Source organism: Zalophus californianus, chromosome 5 (genome assembly GCF_009762305.2).
Source record: "Zalophus californianus isolate mZalCal1 chromosome 5, mZalCal1.pri.v2, whole genome shotgun sequence".
NCBI lineage: Eukaryota > Metazoa > Chordata > Mammalia > Carnivora > Otariidae > Zalophus > Zalophus californianus.
In genome coordinates, this window is record NC_045599.1 from 27,739,410 (window position 1) to 27,755,074 (window position 15,665).

Genomic DNA, 15,665 nt, shown 5'->3' on the forward strand with positions numbered 1-15,665 from the left:
TCTGTATTAAGCTAACTTGTCCTCTTCTTGGCATTCCTGTGTATTTGTTTTAGTTTCTCCTGTTTATAGAACGATGCTTTTTTTTAAAGATTTATTTATTTGACAGAGAGAATGAGATAGAGAGAGAGAGAGCGTGAGATAGGGGAGGGTCAGAGGGAGAAGCAGACTCCCCGCTGAGCAGGGAGCCCGATGCGGGACTCGATCCCGGGACTCCAGGATCATGACCTGAGCCGAAGGCAGTCGCTCAACCAACTGAGCCACCCAGGCGCCCTAGAACTATGCTTTTAAAAAGTATGACTTTCGGGCGCCTGGGTGGCTCAGTCGGTTAAGCGGCTGCCTTCAGCTCAGGTCATGATCCCAGGGTCCTGGGATCGAGCCCCACGTCAGGCTCCCTCTCAGCGGAGAGCATGCTTCTTCCTCTCCCTCTCCCTGCTGTTCTGCCTACTTGTGCTTTCTCTGTCAAATAAATAAATAAAAATCTTTAAAAAAAATAAAATAAAAAGTATGACTTTCTTAACCTTGAATTTGATGAAAATGTCAACTCTGCATCAGCAGTCTACCACATTTGGGGCCTTAGTAGGCACTGAAACTACTTTATAAACTACTGTTACTCAGGCCCTGGAAATCCAGCTCCTCTGGGAGAGGTGATAAAAGTTCTGCAGGAATGGAATACAAATAATTTAAACACAGAAATCAGGATATCTTCTTTCAAAGATTCTCCAAGCTCTGAGGCACCTGGGTGGCTCAGTTGGTTAAGCGTCTGCCTTTGGCTCAGGTCATGATCCCAGAGTCCTAGGATCAAGCCCTGCACTGGGCTCCCTGCTCGGGGTGGGGCGGGGGAGCCTGCTTTCCCTCTTCCTCTGTCTGCCACTTTGCCTACTTGTGTTCCTTCTCTCTCCTTTTCTCTGTCAAAATAAATAAATAAAATCTTAAAAAAATTTTTTTAAAAATTCTTCAAGCTCCATCCTAATGTTCTAGCCCATGGAACATTTTCAGTTTTGATGTAAGCAACTCATTACTTCAACAATTTGCTTTTAAAAATGCTCTGTAACAAATATTTACAAGACAGAGTCATATGTGGGATGCCTGGGTGGTTCAATCAGTTAAGCGTCTACCTTCGGCTCAGGTCATGATCTCAGAGCCCTGGGATCAAGCCCTGCATTCGCATTCCAGGCTCCTGCTCAGCGAGGAGTCTGCTTCTCCCTCTTCCTCTGCCTCAGACTCATGCTCTCTCCCTCCCCCTCCTCAAATAAATAAAATCTTAAAAAAAATAAAAATAAAAGGACAGAGTCATATGTGGAAATGAAAGCAGACCAGAAATACAACTGAAACATACTTGCCTAATACCTTTTGACAAGTATTATCAGCCAATAAACTATCCATTCTATCAACTATGTCCATTGCTGAAGTTTCATTTCATACTTGCATGCTGCAAGATTTCATACTATTGGCAAAGAATTAACAGAATTCTTAACCAGCTGAGCCACTCAGGCACCCCTCCACCACCAGAACTCTTAAACTGACCCTCTAGTTCTAGCCATGATGGAGTAGCAGGTATTGGTTTTACCTTAAACAATAATAAAACTGGATAAAACATATAAAACAACTGTTTTCAGATACTGGGCAGCAGATAAGGTCAATGTCATCAGAAATATAAAGGCCCTAAATATATACGTACCTAATAACAGAGCTTCAAAATGCATAAAGCAACTACTAATAGAATGGAAAGGAGAAACAGACAAATCTACAAATATAAAGATTTCAATATTCCCCATCAGCAACTGATAAAACAAGTAGACTAAGAATAAGTAAAGATATGGGACCTAAATACACTATCAACCAACTTGACCTAATTGTCATTTATAGAACACTACACCCAACTTCAGAAAAACACACATTTTTTTCAAGAATAATTCTTTTCAAGGGGTGCCTGGGTAATTGAGTCGGTTGAGCATCCAACTCTTGGGTTCGGCTCGGGTAGTGATCTCATGGTTGTGGGATAAAGCCCACGTGGGGCTCCACACAGAGTCTGCTTGAGATTCTTTGTCTGTCTCCCTCCATCACTCCCCTCTGCTCTCTCTAAAATAAATAAACTTAAAAAAAAAAGAAAAATTATTTTCAAGTGTACACATTCTTTTCAAGATTGTTCAACATTCACTAAGACCATATTCTGGGACATAAAATGAATCTCAATGGATTTAAAAGGGCTGAAATAATATATTCTCTGACCACAATGGAATTAAATTAAAAAATGATAACACTAAGTTATTTGGAAAAGACCTAAATAGCTGATAATTGAACAACACATTTCCTTCCTTTAAAGATTTTATTTATTCATTTGAGAGAGATAGAGAGCACCAGCAGGGGGAGGGGCAGAGGGACAAGCAGATACCTGCTGAGCATGGAGTCTGATGTGGGGCTCCATCCCAGGACCCTGAGATCATGACCTGAGCTGAAGTCAGACACTTAACCGACTGATCCACCCAGGTGCCCCTTTAACAACACATTTCTAAAGAAATCATAAGGGAAATTGGGAAATATTTTTAAAGATTTTATTTATTTATTTGAGAGAGAGAAAGAGAGAGAGGGAAACAGCATGAGAGGGGATAGGGTCAGCGGGGAGAGAGCAGGCTCCCCGCTGAGCTGGGAGCCCGATGTGGGACTTGACCAGGACTCCGGGATCATGACCTGAGCCGAAGGCAGTTGCTTAACCAACTGAGCCACCCAGGCGCCGGGGAAATATTTTTAACTGATTGAAATAATACCATTTAAATTTTGGTATGCAGTTGAAAGGGAAATGTAAAGCTTTGAATGATCATATTAGAAAAGATGAAAAGTCTCAACTCATTGACCTCAGTTTCACCTTCAGGAGCTAGAAAATAAAAGTAAATGGAAAAATTGCTTCCTCTACTCGTAAGACTTCTGACACTAGGGAGTTAGCCCACAGGTTAAGGGCTCAGTCCAAGACTGCCCCATTCCAGGACTCCAGTCACAAGTTTGGGCCTCTTCTACTTCTCACCAACTGGCTATAAATCAGGAGTTCCCACAACCTCCTTCTTGGGTCTAATAATTTGCTAGAATGGCTCACAGAACTCAGGAAAGTGCTTTACTTGCTATTATCAGTTTTTATATAGGATGAATTCAGAAACAGCCAAATGAAAGAGATGTACAGGGCAGAGTATGTGGGAAGGAGTGCAGATTTCCCATGCTTTCTCTGGGTGCGTCATTCTCCCAAGACTGCAATGTATTCATCAACTGGAAAGCTCTCCTAAGGGTTTGTTTAGGGTTTTCATAGAGGTTCCATTATATAGACATGATCAATGAAATCACTGGCCATTGGTGATGAACTCAATCTCTAGCCCTTCTCCTCTTCCTAGAGGTCAGACCTGAAAATTCTAATCCTCTTATGACATGGATAGTTCCTCTGGGAACCAGCCTCCTTACTCTGAGTCACATCTCATTAGCATAAACTCAGGTGTGGTTGAAAGGGGTTTCATTATCATAAACTTAGGTATGGGGGCACCTGGCTGGTTCAGTGTGTAGAGCGTGTGACTCTTGATCTTGGGGTTGTAAGTTTAATCTCTACACTCAACATGGGGTGTAGAGATTACTTAAAAATAAATAAGTAAATAAATGAAACTCAGCTATGGTTGTAAGGAGTTTTATGATTAACAAAAGATGCTCTTTTCATCCCCATTAGTTAGGAAATTGTGTTTTTAGGAACTCTGTGCCAGAAATAGGTGATGAAGACCATTATTATTTCTTATATCACTATATCAGAGCAATGTAAACCCAAAATAAACAGAGGAAAAAACAACAAAGATAAATCAATAAATCATAAATCAATAAAATAGGCAAAAACAATAGAAATAATTAATGAAACCAAAACCTGGTTCTTTGAAAAAATTACCAAAATTGATAAACCTATAGCTAGAGTTACCAAGAAAAAAGAAAACACAAATCGCCAATACGAGAAATGATAAAGGGGACATCACCATAGATCTTACCGACTTTAAATGATAACAAGAGAAAATGATAATCAGTGTTATGCCAATAAAATCAGCAACTTTGATGAAATGAATAAATTCTTTGAAAGAAGCAAATTACCAAAACTGTTACAAAGAGACTAACAGATGTGGCTATCTCTATATTTATTAAATAAATTTAAGGAAATTGAATTCACATATTAAAATACTTCCACAAAGAAAATTCCAGTCCTCATTGGCCTCTGTGGTGATTTCTAGCAAACATATAAGGAGAATATAAAATCAATCCTACACAAATTCTTTCAGAAAACAGAGGAAGAGGGAACACTTCCAACCCAGTTATAAGCAACATAACACTGATACCAAAACTAAACAAGGACAATATATAAAAAAAGGGGGGGACTAAAATCCTTCATTAACATAAGTGCCAAAATCCTTAATAAAATATTAACTAATCAAATCCAATACAGAACATAAAAGGATCAAGTAGAATTTAATCCTAGGAATATAGGGTTGATTTAACATTCAAATATCAGTTAACTAATTAACATTAACAGAATAAAGGAGGAAAATCATATGAACATCTCAGTTGATGTGGGAAAAGAATTTAACAAAGTTTAACACCTGTTCATGGTAAGGACACTGAGCAAGAGAAACAGAAGGAACCTTCCTCAATGTAATAAAGATCATCTACATAAAACCTACAACTAACATCATACTTAATGGGAAAAAGCTGAATGTTTTGTTTTTCCTCTGGTATAGGAAAAAAAGTCATGGATGTCCACGCTCACTACTTCTGTTCAATATTATCACATGTCCTAGTCAGTACAACAAGGCAAGAAAAAGTAATAAAAGGCATAAACATTGGAAAGGAAGAAGTAAAACTATTTTTATCTGCAGATGTTATGATTACCTATGTGGAAAATTCTAAGAAATAGACAAAAAAAGAAGGAAGAAAGGAAGTAACAGATAAAGGAACAAGGGAAGGAAACCTACTAGAACAGTAAGTGAATTTTGCAAAGTCTCAGAATACAAGATCAATATAGAAAAACAAATTGTACTTCTGTATATTAGCAAAACTAACTGGAAGATGATATTTAAAAAATACCATTTATAATGCACCAAAAAAACAAAACATATGGAAATAAATTTAGTGAATAATGTATAAGACTTTTACAAAATATTACAGACAGAAATTAAAGATCTAATAAATGGAGAATTTATACCATGCTCATGTATGGGGAGGCTTTAAAATTATTAAGATAACAATTTTCCTCAAATTGAGGTATAGATTTAACACAATCGCAATTAAAATCCAAGCAGGCATTTTTGTAGAAATTGAATCCAATGATATTGATCTAAGATCAACAAATACACAAATGCAACAGGTAAGAGGCAGACTTGTATCTGTTGAACCTACCACAGGGAACAACTTTTAATTTCCCTGGAGATTAGTTGCTAAAAGTAACAGGAATTCTGTTAGAAGATATATTATGTATAACAATCTCAGGTATGTATTCCAATCAACCTTAAAATGAGATGAAAAGAGACTACAATAGTGTAATAAAGAAATTATGTTTTCCTTTGTTTTTCATGTCTATTTAGTAAATACAAATCAGGTACAGCCCTGGTAAAACACCAGATAATCCATTTTATTGTTGTTGTTGTTTTTGAAGACTAGGACAATCAAGAATTTTGGCAGTGTCCTCTGGGTTGTATATAATTTGTTTTATGGAATAGAAAAAGTTTGTATCACATAAAAGGCACTATCAGATGGAACTAGGAAACTGGAAGAGTGCTGGAATAAAAGAAGAAAAGAATAAAAGAATTCTCAACTAAGTGGAATTTAAATAAAAACAAAACAAAAAGAACAAAAGAATTTACTTAACATTTGAATACCACATAATTTCCAGGCATTTTATAAATACTATAGATGCTTTTACAGCTAAGAACATATTTTTAACCATGCAAGGGAAGAACAGCCTTTACAACAATGGGTCAGATATTTCATTAAGAACTCACTTCAGGAAGCCTGAGCATTGTAGGAAATATGCTAGTCACATAACTAAAGGTTATGTGACTAGCAGAGGGCAGAGATCAGTGTAAGTACAGGGTGTGTCATATGACAGTATGTGTTACCTACTCAGTAATCATGGCAAGTAAAGAAGCAGGCAGAGAGGGGAGATGACTTCATAATTCTAAACCAACAAAATTCTTAGAAGAAACTAAGAAGAAAAGAGTGAATGCTTTGCTAACAAAACAAAGTTGGAGGATGCTCATACAAGATGTGCAGCTGTCTTAATAGCCCATGTTACATTTCTAGTGTATATAAAATAAGAGAAGACTTGCCAATTTGAATTTTTAAGATTTAAAAGAAAAGACACTACCAGAAAAAAAATCTGTTCCTCTTCAAATTCTTCCCTTAAAATGGCCATCTCCACCTAAAATCAGAAACCAAGCCAGTAAGAACCAGCAATAAGAAATAAAATATATGCTGCCAAAACCTTGACTGTATCAATGTTTAAATTATATGTTAAAAATATATTCTATGTAAACTACTAATTGATAAACATGCTGGTAAGCCAAAAGATTTGCTTCAATGCTTTCCTCCATTTCTGTCCTTTTAAATGAACTTCATGATATGTTTAAATGCTATTCTAGAATGTTCAGTGTGGAACCAAATCCGTATTTCATGCTTATCAAGTATAACTGTTTGTTCAGAAATGTTTGGTGCTCTCAGACATTGGGATCTCACTTCATTACACAATTAGAAACTTTTCCTTCTATAATTACAAAGTTCTGAACCAAAGTTAAGAATGACCATTAATCATACATGACTAAGATAACAGATCATCAAATAAAATTATATGATTTAATGTAAGTTGCAGTTTTATTAGGATGTACCAGTCAGGCAATTTTTATAAATTAGTGTTCTAATTAAGAAAACATGAATAATTTAAAGATTAATAAATGTAAAAACAAATTTAGGTGAATATACACATAACTACACAGGATTTACGATATAGCTGTAGAATTTTCTAGTCAGCATTTTTTTGTATATGTAAATTAATAAAAAGGATTTTTTTTTTTAACCATACAATGATTCTGGGATTCCTGAATTTTCAGCTGCTGCATTTTCTACTCTACATCTGGCAGGTTCTTCTTCCTTTCAGTTTGTGCATTTCCTGTATTCTAAAAAGTAAATAGAAATAGGACCTTAATTGAGGAAATGGTGAGTCTTTGGACAAGGAAATATAGCCACAGATAAGCGCTTGCACTTTGCACCTGGGCTTTGTTTTGTGAGAGAGACTATTTAGCAAAGTATTCTTCATGATCATCATGAAACAGAACTGAAGGTGGCTTTTGTATGGACTCTTTCATCTCTTGCCTATCTCATCAGCAGTAATTTAGGGTTTCTCTTAGATCATATTGTCTATTCAGTATACTACGCACTAATTCAGTATACGTTTAAGATGCCTGAAAGAACTGAAGATACAACTCGGAAACACTTGGATTTGAGTAGGTAATTCAAAAACAAGTCAATGGCACAGCCAAGAATAGAACAAAAAAGTTGCTATTTCCAGTCTTGTAAAAACATGTCATATTCTCTTGTGCTCTAAAATAACAAACTACCAACTCAAAATTTAGGACATTTTCTTAATTCTGACATTAATGTATTAAAAGTGTTTGGACTAGCCTTATATGAAATTTCACTGGGTTGTCAGAACTACATATGAATAGGTAACACAAAAAAACTATGACCATCTTTGATGACTACTCTAATAACTCTAACCTTTCCAAGGTCACTCTTAGAAAGGTCATCTTTTAAGGAGTTCTACACCACATGAGCAAGAAGGGATTTCCCCTTCCAATTTATTTATGTATTTTTTTAATGAAAGAACTGTCTGGAGAGTTCCTTTCTTCCTGCATTGGAATATAAATTTAGTTCCAGAGGCTCTCATAGGACAGTAGGATAAACACATGCAGCACACTACTAGGAGCCTCATTTAGTCAGTCATTCAAAAAGTGTGCAAAGGGTGTGCTGCTCAACATGCTGGGACATCAGTAAGTCACCCAAATTTAAAAATTTAAAGCCACCTTATTACTTTCTATAATGAACTGAAAGATGACCATTAATGACTTTCTTGTTCTGTCTAGAAAATATTTCTTTCCTGCAAAGTGGATTGTGGAGTTCTTAACAAGTTCTAAGCCAAAAATAAGGCATAAGCATCACTATGAAGATATATCTAACAGTTATCTGGTAACTCTTTAATCTGAATGACTTAGAGATTGAATAGACATAGTGAAAATGCCTTCTTAGTATGGTTTCAAAGTTTCTCTTATTTTTCTAATTTCTCCAAATTTCCTTAATAAATATATGCTATTTTTATCATGAATAAAAATATAATCAATTTTATTTATAAAACAAGAAACTGATATAATGAAATTGATGACCTTACAAATGTGGAAATAGAAGGCCATCTATATGATTTAATTAAGTGGGTGCTGAGCACAATCCCCCTTCCCTTAAAAGAGTGTCTAGAGAGTATGCATTTGGATACGGAGGATCTTCAAGAATTCCAAATAAAATTAAGACTCTGGTGGGTAGGGATCGGAACATTTCAACACAGTTATCTGATAGCTGGCTGAGAACAAATCTTTGTGAATATAGAACAATAGGTGGACAGCACTGAAAACAGGAAGGGGGGGACTAAAGATAAATACATATGTTCCTGTGGCCAGTATAACTATATGTTCACACCATTATTTGTTTCCTCTGGCATGGTTTACCTGACCAATATTATGTAGTACACATAACACACGTAATATTTTCCCTGGGTACCATATATTCTAATCACTCAACATTCAAATGAGGGCTGGTATTAATTACCCCCCCAAAAAATAACTTTTAAAAACTTTTACTGATATGTCATTTTAAGAGAATATAGAACTGTTTCTCATGTTCAAAGACTACATAATTTTGAATTTTTATATAACTTTCTAATAGTAATAACTATATTTACGTACCAAGTCAAGGGTTCCAAATTGCACTGCATACTAAAACTATAAACAGAAAAATTTTACCTCTTGTTTTTCTTGATTTTGATCCACATTAAGTAAAGTTGGTATTTTAGATGAATCTGTTTTCTTTGATGCCCTCTTCAGCACTTTTATCTGTTTAACTTTTGCAAAAATATATACAACGACAACTTGTTATTCCTACCTTGAAATTTTACTTTCCTTTCCAAGAGTTTCAAATAGAACTTCTGATATCCACTAAAGTCAGTTTCTCAGTTTATTATAAAGGAACTGAATAAATCATCAGTTGTAATGGTAAGATACGCCAGTCATAAATGATCTGTTTTATAACTTTACAAATAGCCTACCAGGTATTAAAAGAAGACATTTATTTTTTAAAATTCTGCAGATAATTGTTAAGTGGATCAGATAATTCCTTGAACTGTACAAGTACTATTTTCTTGCTATTATATTAACTTTTCACAAGGTGTCGCTGTTCTTCAAAGAAACAAAACATTTACTGTGCAAAAAAAAGGTGTTCCATTTTAAGAGCTCAGTACATGTTATAAATCTTAATCTATTAAATCTTTGGATGCCTGAAGCGCATATATTCCTGCTATTATCTGGGTAAAAATCATGGGGAAACAAAGGAAATTGATTTACTCCAAGTCATAGGATGAACCAAAACCACTTTCCTCAAATACTTTCCTAACATTTCAACAATATTGAGCTAAGAAAAAATTTGCCTTTTAAAGTTTCCTTAATTCTTCCTTAAAAATTCTCTCCTTCAAGTCTTACCCCTTATTTGACTATGAGGGAAAAATTTCTCCTCAGCTGATAATATTTTTCACAGCAATTTACGATCTTCTATTAAAATCACATCATAAATGTAAGTTATCTTACAAAAAAAGGTCTTCTTGTAAAAGATACCATCTAGAAATTTGTAAAGCTGGGCAACAAATATGTACCTTCCATTCCTTTCACCTCCTTGGACTGTACTGTGAAAGGCAGTTCTGGGAAATGGAATTCCTTCCTGGCAGATCTGGAAAAATTCAGCTTCCTTTTGTTTCCATTTGCCATTTGGTCACTTTGACCTGTTCGCTCACTAAATATACTCTTCTCCATTTGGCTCTAAACAAGCAAATAAACAAGAGTTAATTTGAAAAAAAAGATGTGTAGCTGTTTTTTGAATGATAAGCCTAAAATTGCAGGCCATGTGGAAGGTAATAAGATAGGCATAAAATGTCTATCTTTGCAAAGTTATTTTAATAATTAATAAGTAGAATACCAGGGGAGCCCGGGTGACTCAGTTGGTTAAGTGGCTGCCTTCAGCTCAGGTCATGATGTCAGGGTCCTGGAATTGATACCCACATCCTGGCTCCTTGCTCAGCAGGGAGTCTGTTTCTTCCTGTCCCTCTGCCCCTCTGCCCACATGTGTGCTCTTTCTCAAATATGTAAAATCATTTAAAAAAAAAAGAATACCATTTAAATACATAAACATCAAATTCCAATAAAAGTTTAACGAAGCAAATTTTTAAAAATACATTGGATATTCTGAGAATAATAGCGTTGATCAGGAGAATCACCACCTTAACTTTTAATTTATAATCTTATTCATTGTACTCTGACTTTGGAAAAATTGCTTCAGTTTATTTTATTAATTTCTTTTTCTATTTACAAAATGATGTACTCTGGACACAGGGAGAGCCCAGCATTCTAGAAAATCTTTTGTGTTACCTATTTTTTACTTATTTTTGCTCATTTGGTAACTGATGATAAAAACTCTCCAAAGTTAATGAACACTCTACCACAATGCCATGTGTAGTATCCCACTGTGTAGATATATATTAATATGCTTAATGAGTCACTTGCTCTTAGACAGATTTGTGCTGTTCTCAATTTTTTATTATTATAAATAACATTATGCTCCCCTATGTAAAATGTTAATTTTGAATAAGCTACTTCCCTATGTAAAAAATGAGGGAATGAACAACACTGATCACATTTTTCTAGTGAAAAGTTTGATGTATTATTTGTCAATTGCCTTTAATCTATAAAATATTAAAAACATTTTTGGGGGGGTGAAAAAACAAAAAGTCTGTGACTTTATTTTTTTAAAGATTCTATTCTTTTGGGGTGCCTGGGTGGCTCAGTCGTTAAGTGTCTGCCTTCGGCTCAGGTTACGATCCCAGGAGGTCCTGGGATCGAACCCCACATCCAGCTCCCCGCTCAGCAGGAAGCCTGCTTCTCCCACTCCCCTTGTTTGTGTTCCCTCTCGCTGTGTATCTCTCTGTCAAATAAATAAATAAAATCTTTTAAAAAAAGATTCTATTCTTTTTATCTTTTTAAAGTAATCTTTACATCCAGTGTGGGGCTCAAACTCACGACCCTGAGATCAAGAACTGTATGCTCTTCTGACTGACCCAGCCAGGTGCCTCAAGTCTTGTGACTTTTAAGAGTAAAAATCTTAACTTTTTTTGTGCAAGTCACAGATAAAATACACAAATCAAATTTTAAGAAATTAACTAAAATTGTGAAAGCACTAAGGAAACGATGACCTATTTTCATCTCAGGAAAAACAAAAAAGCTAAAAGCACATTTTTTAAAATTATTTTTTAAATTTTATTTTAGAGACAGAGAGTGTGTGTATGAGTGGGTGGGGAGGGGCAGAAGGAGAGAGAGAGAATCTCAAGCAGACTCCACACTCAGTGTAGAGCCCACTGCAGGGCTCAATCTCATGACCCCGAGATCATGACCTGAGCTGAAATCAAGAGTAGGATGCTTAACCAACTGAGCCATCCAGGCACCCCTAAAAGCACATTTTTAAAAATGTTGGAGCCCCAAAGATAGAAAAAAGGATTTGGTGGGGAGGGGGGAGTCAAGGATAATGTTGAAAGAGGCCATGTTTTAATGACTAGCTTCATGCCTTACTTGAGTGGGACCTGCATCCTCTTGCCTGCTATTAGACATAACCTGTCCAATAGATTGTGAAGAAGTACGTCTCTTTTTGGCTCGTTCAGTCAACCTATTATTTAAAAATTAATGCAAAGTTATTAGAACTCCCTAGAAGTACTTCTGTTTTAGCTTCAGTAATGAAGAAGTTATATCATGGTAGTCTAAAGTTTGAATAGTGAGTGCCAAAATGCAATTGTGAGTGTGTTAGTGCCAATTGCTCTAAGTAGGTGAAAACAGCAGAGAACAACTTGCTCATGGCTAACATCAGTGGTAACAACCATGTTGTGGGATTACTCTAGCTGGCCTGGTTTCTGTTTTAAATCTGGAGATCTTTTTTTTTTTTTTTTTTTTTTTTTTTAAGTAGGCTCCACACCCAACATGGGGCTTGAACTCACAATCCTGAGATCAAGAGTCATATGCTCTACAGACTGAGTCACCTGGGTGCTCCTAAGTGTGGCTCTCCGAACTACTGGATTTCTGAATTTCTGAGCTTGCTGTCCAAAGCTGGTTTACAACCATGGTTATCGCAACCACGGTGTTGGGATCATCTCAAAAACGAATGGGTTCTTGCTGTCTGTAGCCTGCTGTACCTTTGGACTGACACAGAAATGTCCACTTGCCCACCTCTGCAGACCCCTCAGCTTCACAACTTATAGTCCAAACCAGTCTGCTAGTATTGGTTTGGGATATTGAATGTAGTCTCCTTCCTCATCTAGATTCACAGTAGTTTCCCTAAATTTAGTACTGGCCCTGATGCCTTGCTAGACAGACCCTTGCTATACAACACCCTGCCCTTGATTAAGCAGACTCATGGTACCAGTCTTCCAATTTGTAACAGTAGCTAAATCTACAACTGGCCCAATATGTTGTTTTACTCCCAAAATATTTGACCTTCAAAATCTAATTGACTGTAAAAGATTATTTTCAACTGTTCTTTCTCCATTTAGAAAATTAGCTATGATACAGACGAAATGCTTACTTTGTTATACTAAGGCACATCAATACCAGAACCTAGGTTATATCACCTTCTTCCTATTCAGATGGGAAGAAATTATTCTGAGGGTCTTTTTTTTTTAATGAGGTCTTTCCAAAAGGCATTGGTGAAAAATTAAACATCTATATAAGCAAGAAAAGTTAATTTCTTCTACAGTATTCTTAACAAACACTAATGGTTCATTATATGATTATAATTTCAATATATCTTCAAATTCAGTTTATACACAGACACTACGATCTTGATTCTTTGAAATACCATTATATAGGAGCATTGTGTTACTTAGGTCCATTTCTTTCTGTCTCTTTTCTATTAAACTCACCTTGAGTTGGGATGGGAAAGATTTGAATTGGGATTTGAAGCCAGCAAATTATTGCTAGTTAGATTGATGGGTGGCATCATCATACTACCTCCAGCGTGTGGATCATCTTTCATGCCATTAGAATTAGTGCTGGGATTGACAGAGTTTGGTGGTTCATTGATTACAGGTTTTGTATCTTGAGACATAGTATGAGCATTTTCAACGGCATCCTGTTGACAATGTCCCCCTTCACACTCTATCTTGTTTGGTTCTAAGATATCTCCCTTTCCTCCTTTGACTTTAATAACTCTGACTTTGATCTCCTTGGGCTTTTTCTCTTTTTCCACTTCCTGGAATAGACGCATCCAAAATCTGAGTCAGAAGAATAGTTATTTTTATCATTAGAGTGCTAACTACACTACAGTTATACTGGCTAAAAAGAAAACAACTTTTACCTTTCCCAAAACTGGAGTACTTAGCAGTGTATTAGTATACGTTGTTTTTCTTTCATCTTTCATAAGTTCATTTTCTTTTGAATTCTCTTTTGGCTTTATGAATGAATTGACTTTTGCTTCTTGCAGTAATTTAGCTCTCAGTTCTGGTATGAATCTGATAAAACAAGCAATATCAACCAATAATCTTTTTATTTATGTAGATAAAGTATTTTATCTTTAATGGACCATTTAATCAATTAATTTACATATCAGGTATAGCATAAATAAGTTATCAATAATGCATACCAAGAAACGGTACAATATTTAATACAAATTTCTTCCTGGTAAAGATACATCTCCCAAAAATTTTGCCATGAGTATTTACTACATAAAACTCTTACAAAATAGTTTTATATGAATTAGATTCCTCTTGTGATGCAAACTTTACTCAATAAAAGTATTATTTTTCATTTTGATAAATATATTATTCTTTCAAGGAAAACTCAGACCATTTTGTCCTTTTTGTGGTTCTTTAAAGTAACAGTACTTAAAAGATGAACTAATTAGTTTCTGAAATCTTATTCTAAAGAAATATTTTTAGTACAAAATGTAACAAAATACATCAATATCAAAGGAAGATCATTTTGGTTTTGGTTTGAATTTTTTTAAGTTACTTATTTTTTAATAGAAAATCCATTGATATGGCTCAAAATTCAAAAGGCTATATTGAAAAGTCTCCTTCTTACCCTGCCCCTGAGTTGCACAGTTCCCCTCCCTGAAGCAGCTATAATTATCAGTTTGGGGAAATTTTATTTTATTTTATTTTTAACATTTTATTTATTTATTTATTTTTAAATGTTTTATTTATTCATGAGAGTCAGAGAGAGAGAGAGAGAGAGAGAGGCAGAGGAAGAGGGAGAAGCAGGCTTCCCGCGGAGCAGGGAGCCCGATGCGGGGCTCAATCCCAGGACCCTGGGATCATGACCTGAGCCGAGGGCAGACGCTTAACCATCTGAGCCACCCAGGTGCCCCTTGATTTTATTTATTTATTTGACAGAGAGAGACACAGTGAGAGAGGAAAACAAGCAGGGGGAGTGGGAGAGGGAGAAGCAGGCTTCCCGCTGAGCAGGGAGCCCGATGTGGGGCTTGATCCCAGGACCCTGGGATCACGACCTGAGCCGAAGGCAGGTGATTAACGACTGAGCCACCCAGGCGCCCCTTAATTTATTTTAAAAAGTAAGCTGTACACCCAGTGTGGGGCTTGAACTCACCACCCTGAGATCAAGAGTGTATGTGCTATACTGACTGAGACAGCCAGGTGTCCCCTAGTTTGTGGAAATTTTAAAATATCATTCCATAAGTGAATTCTTCCCCAGTTTAGCCCAATCTTGCCAAAGCTGTGCAAGACACATGTCTAGTAAAGTGAAGTGTGAAGAGATGAAGGAAACAACCAGTGTGATTCATTGGGCTGAATAAGAACATGTCATACTTCTGTCAAAATGCCCTTGTATTGCAGAAGGTTCTGTGAAAGGGAGAGGCCTCTTATCAAAGGAAAGGGTCTTCCCCAAACATTTCCTGAAGATTCAATCATTGGAATTCAAGAACTTTCACCCCATCACACTAAAATCCTAGGATCTTAAGTACTCAAGAGAAATCAACGTGGTCTATGTAGAACTGATATAAGCAAATTTTTAACTCAGTAACGGGCACTTTCAATATATCTTCTTCTCATTTTTTTGTTTTAGATCAAAATTCTTGTTTTGCTTTATATTAAAATTCTTAAAATGCCTAAAGATATAAGTACTCTAAAGGATTCCCTCTTCTTTGCCTTTTTCTAGTTTAGTCTATCTTTAATGGCTGTTCCTGAACTTTTCCATGCCTAATCTTAAGTCCATCACATTTTAAAATGATGTCCATCTTTTCTGACCTCACATCCAAAGCCCACCTGAGTGACTCTGTAATTAAAGAAAAAAAAT

The 15,665-nt window shown here is 35.8% G+C and overlaps 1 protein-coding gene across 14 annotated transcripts in view; it reads right to left on the minus strand.

Annotated features, from left to right (window-relative positions):
* The window catches only part of CDKL3 (cyclin dependent kinase like 3), a 111,492-nt gene that overhangs the window by 52,256 nt on the left and 43,571 nt on the right, over positions 1–15,665 (minus strand). For 10 of the 14 annotated variants that reach the window (XM_035727438.1, XM_027606490.2, XM_035727431.1 and 7 more), the window contains 6 exons: positions 13,711–13,864; positions 13,277–13,605; positions 11,937–12,030; positions 9,974–10,136; positions 9,072–9,169; positions 6,779–7,178 (listed from right to left, as the gene is read on the minus strand). In XM_035727438.1, coding sequence (XP_035583331.1) covers positions 7,125–7,178; positions 9,072–9,169; positions 9,974–10,136; positions 11,937–12,030; positions 13,277–13,605; positions 13,711–13,864 — 892 coding nt within the window. In that variant the 3' untranslated portion in view covers positions 6,779–7,124. Of the gene's footprint in view, positions 1–6,778; positions 7,179–9,071; positions 9,170–9,973; positions 10,137–11,936; positions 12,031–13,276; positions 13,606–13,710; positions 13,865–15,665 lie in introns of those variants that run through there. The other 4 variants (XM_027606492.2, XM_027606494.2, XM_035727434.1 and 1 more) reach the window with 3 other exon arrangements.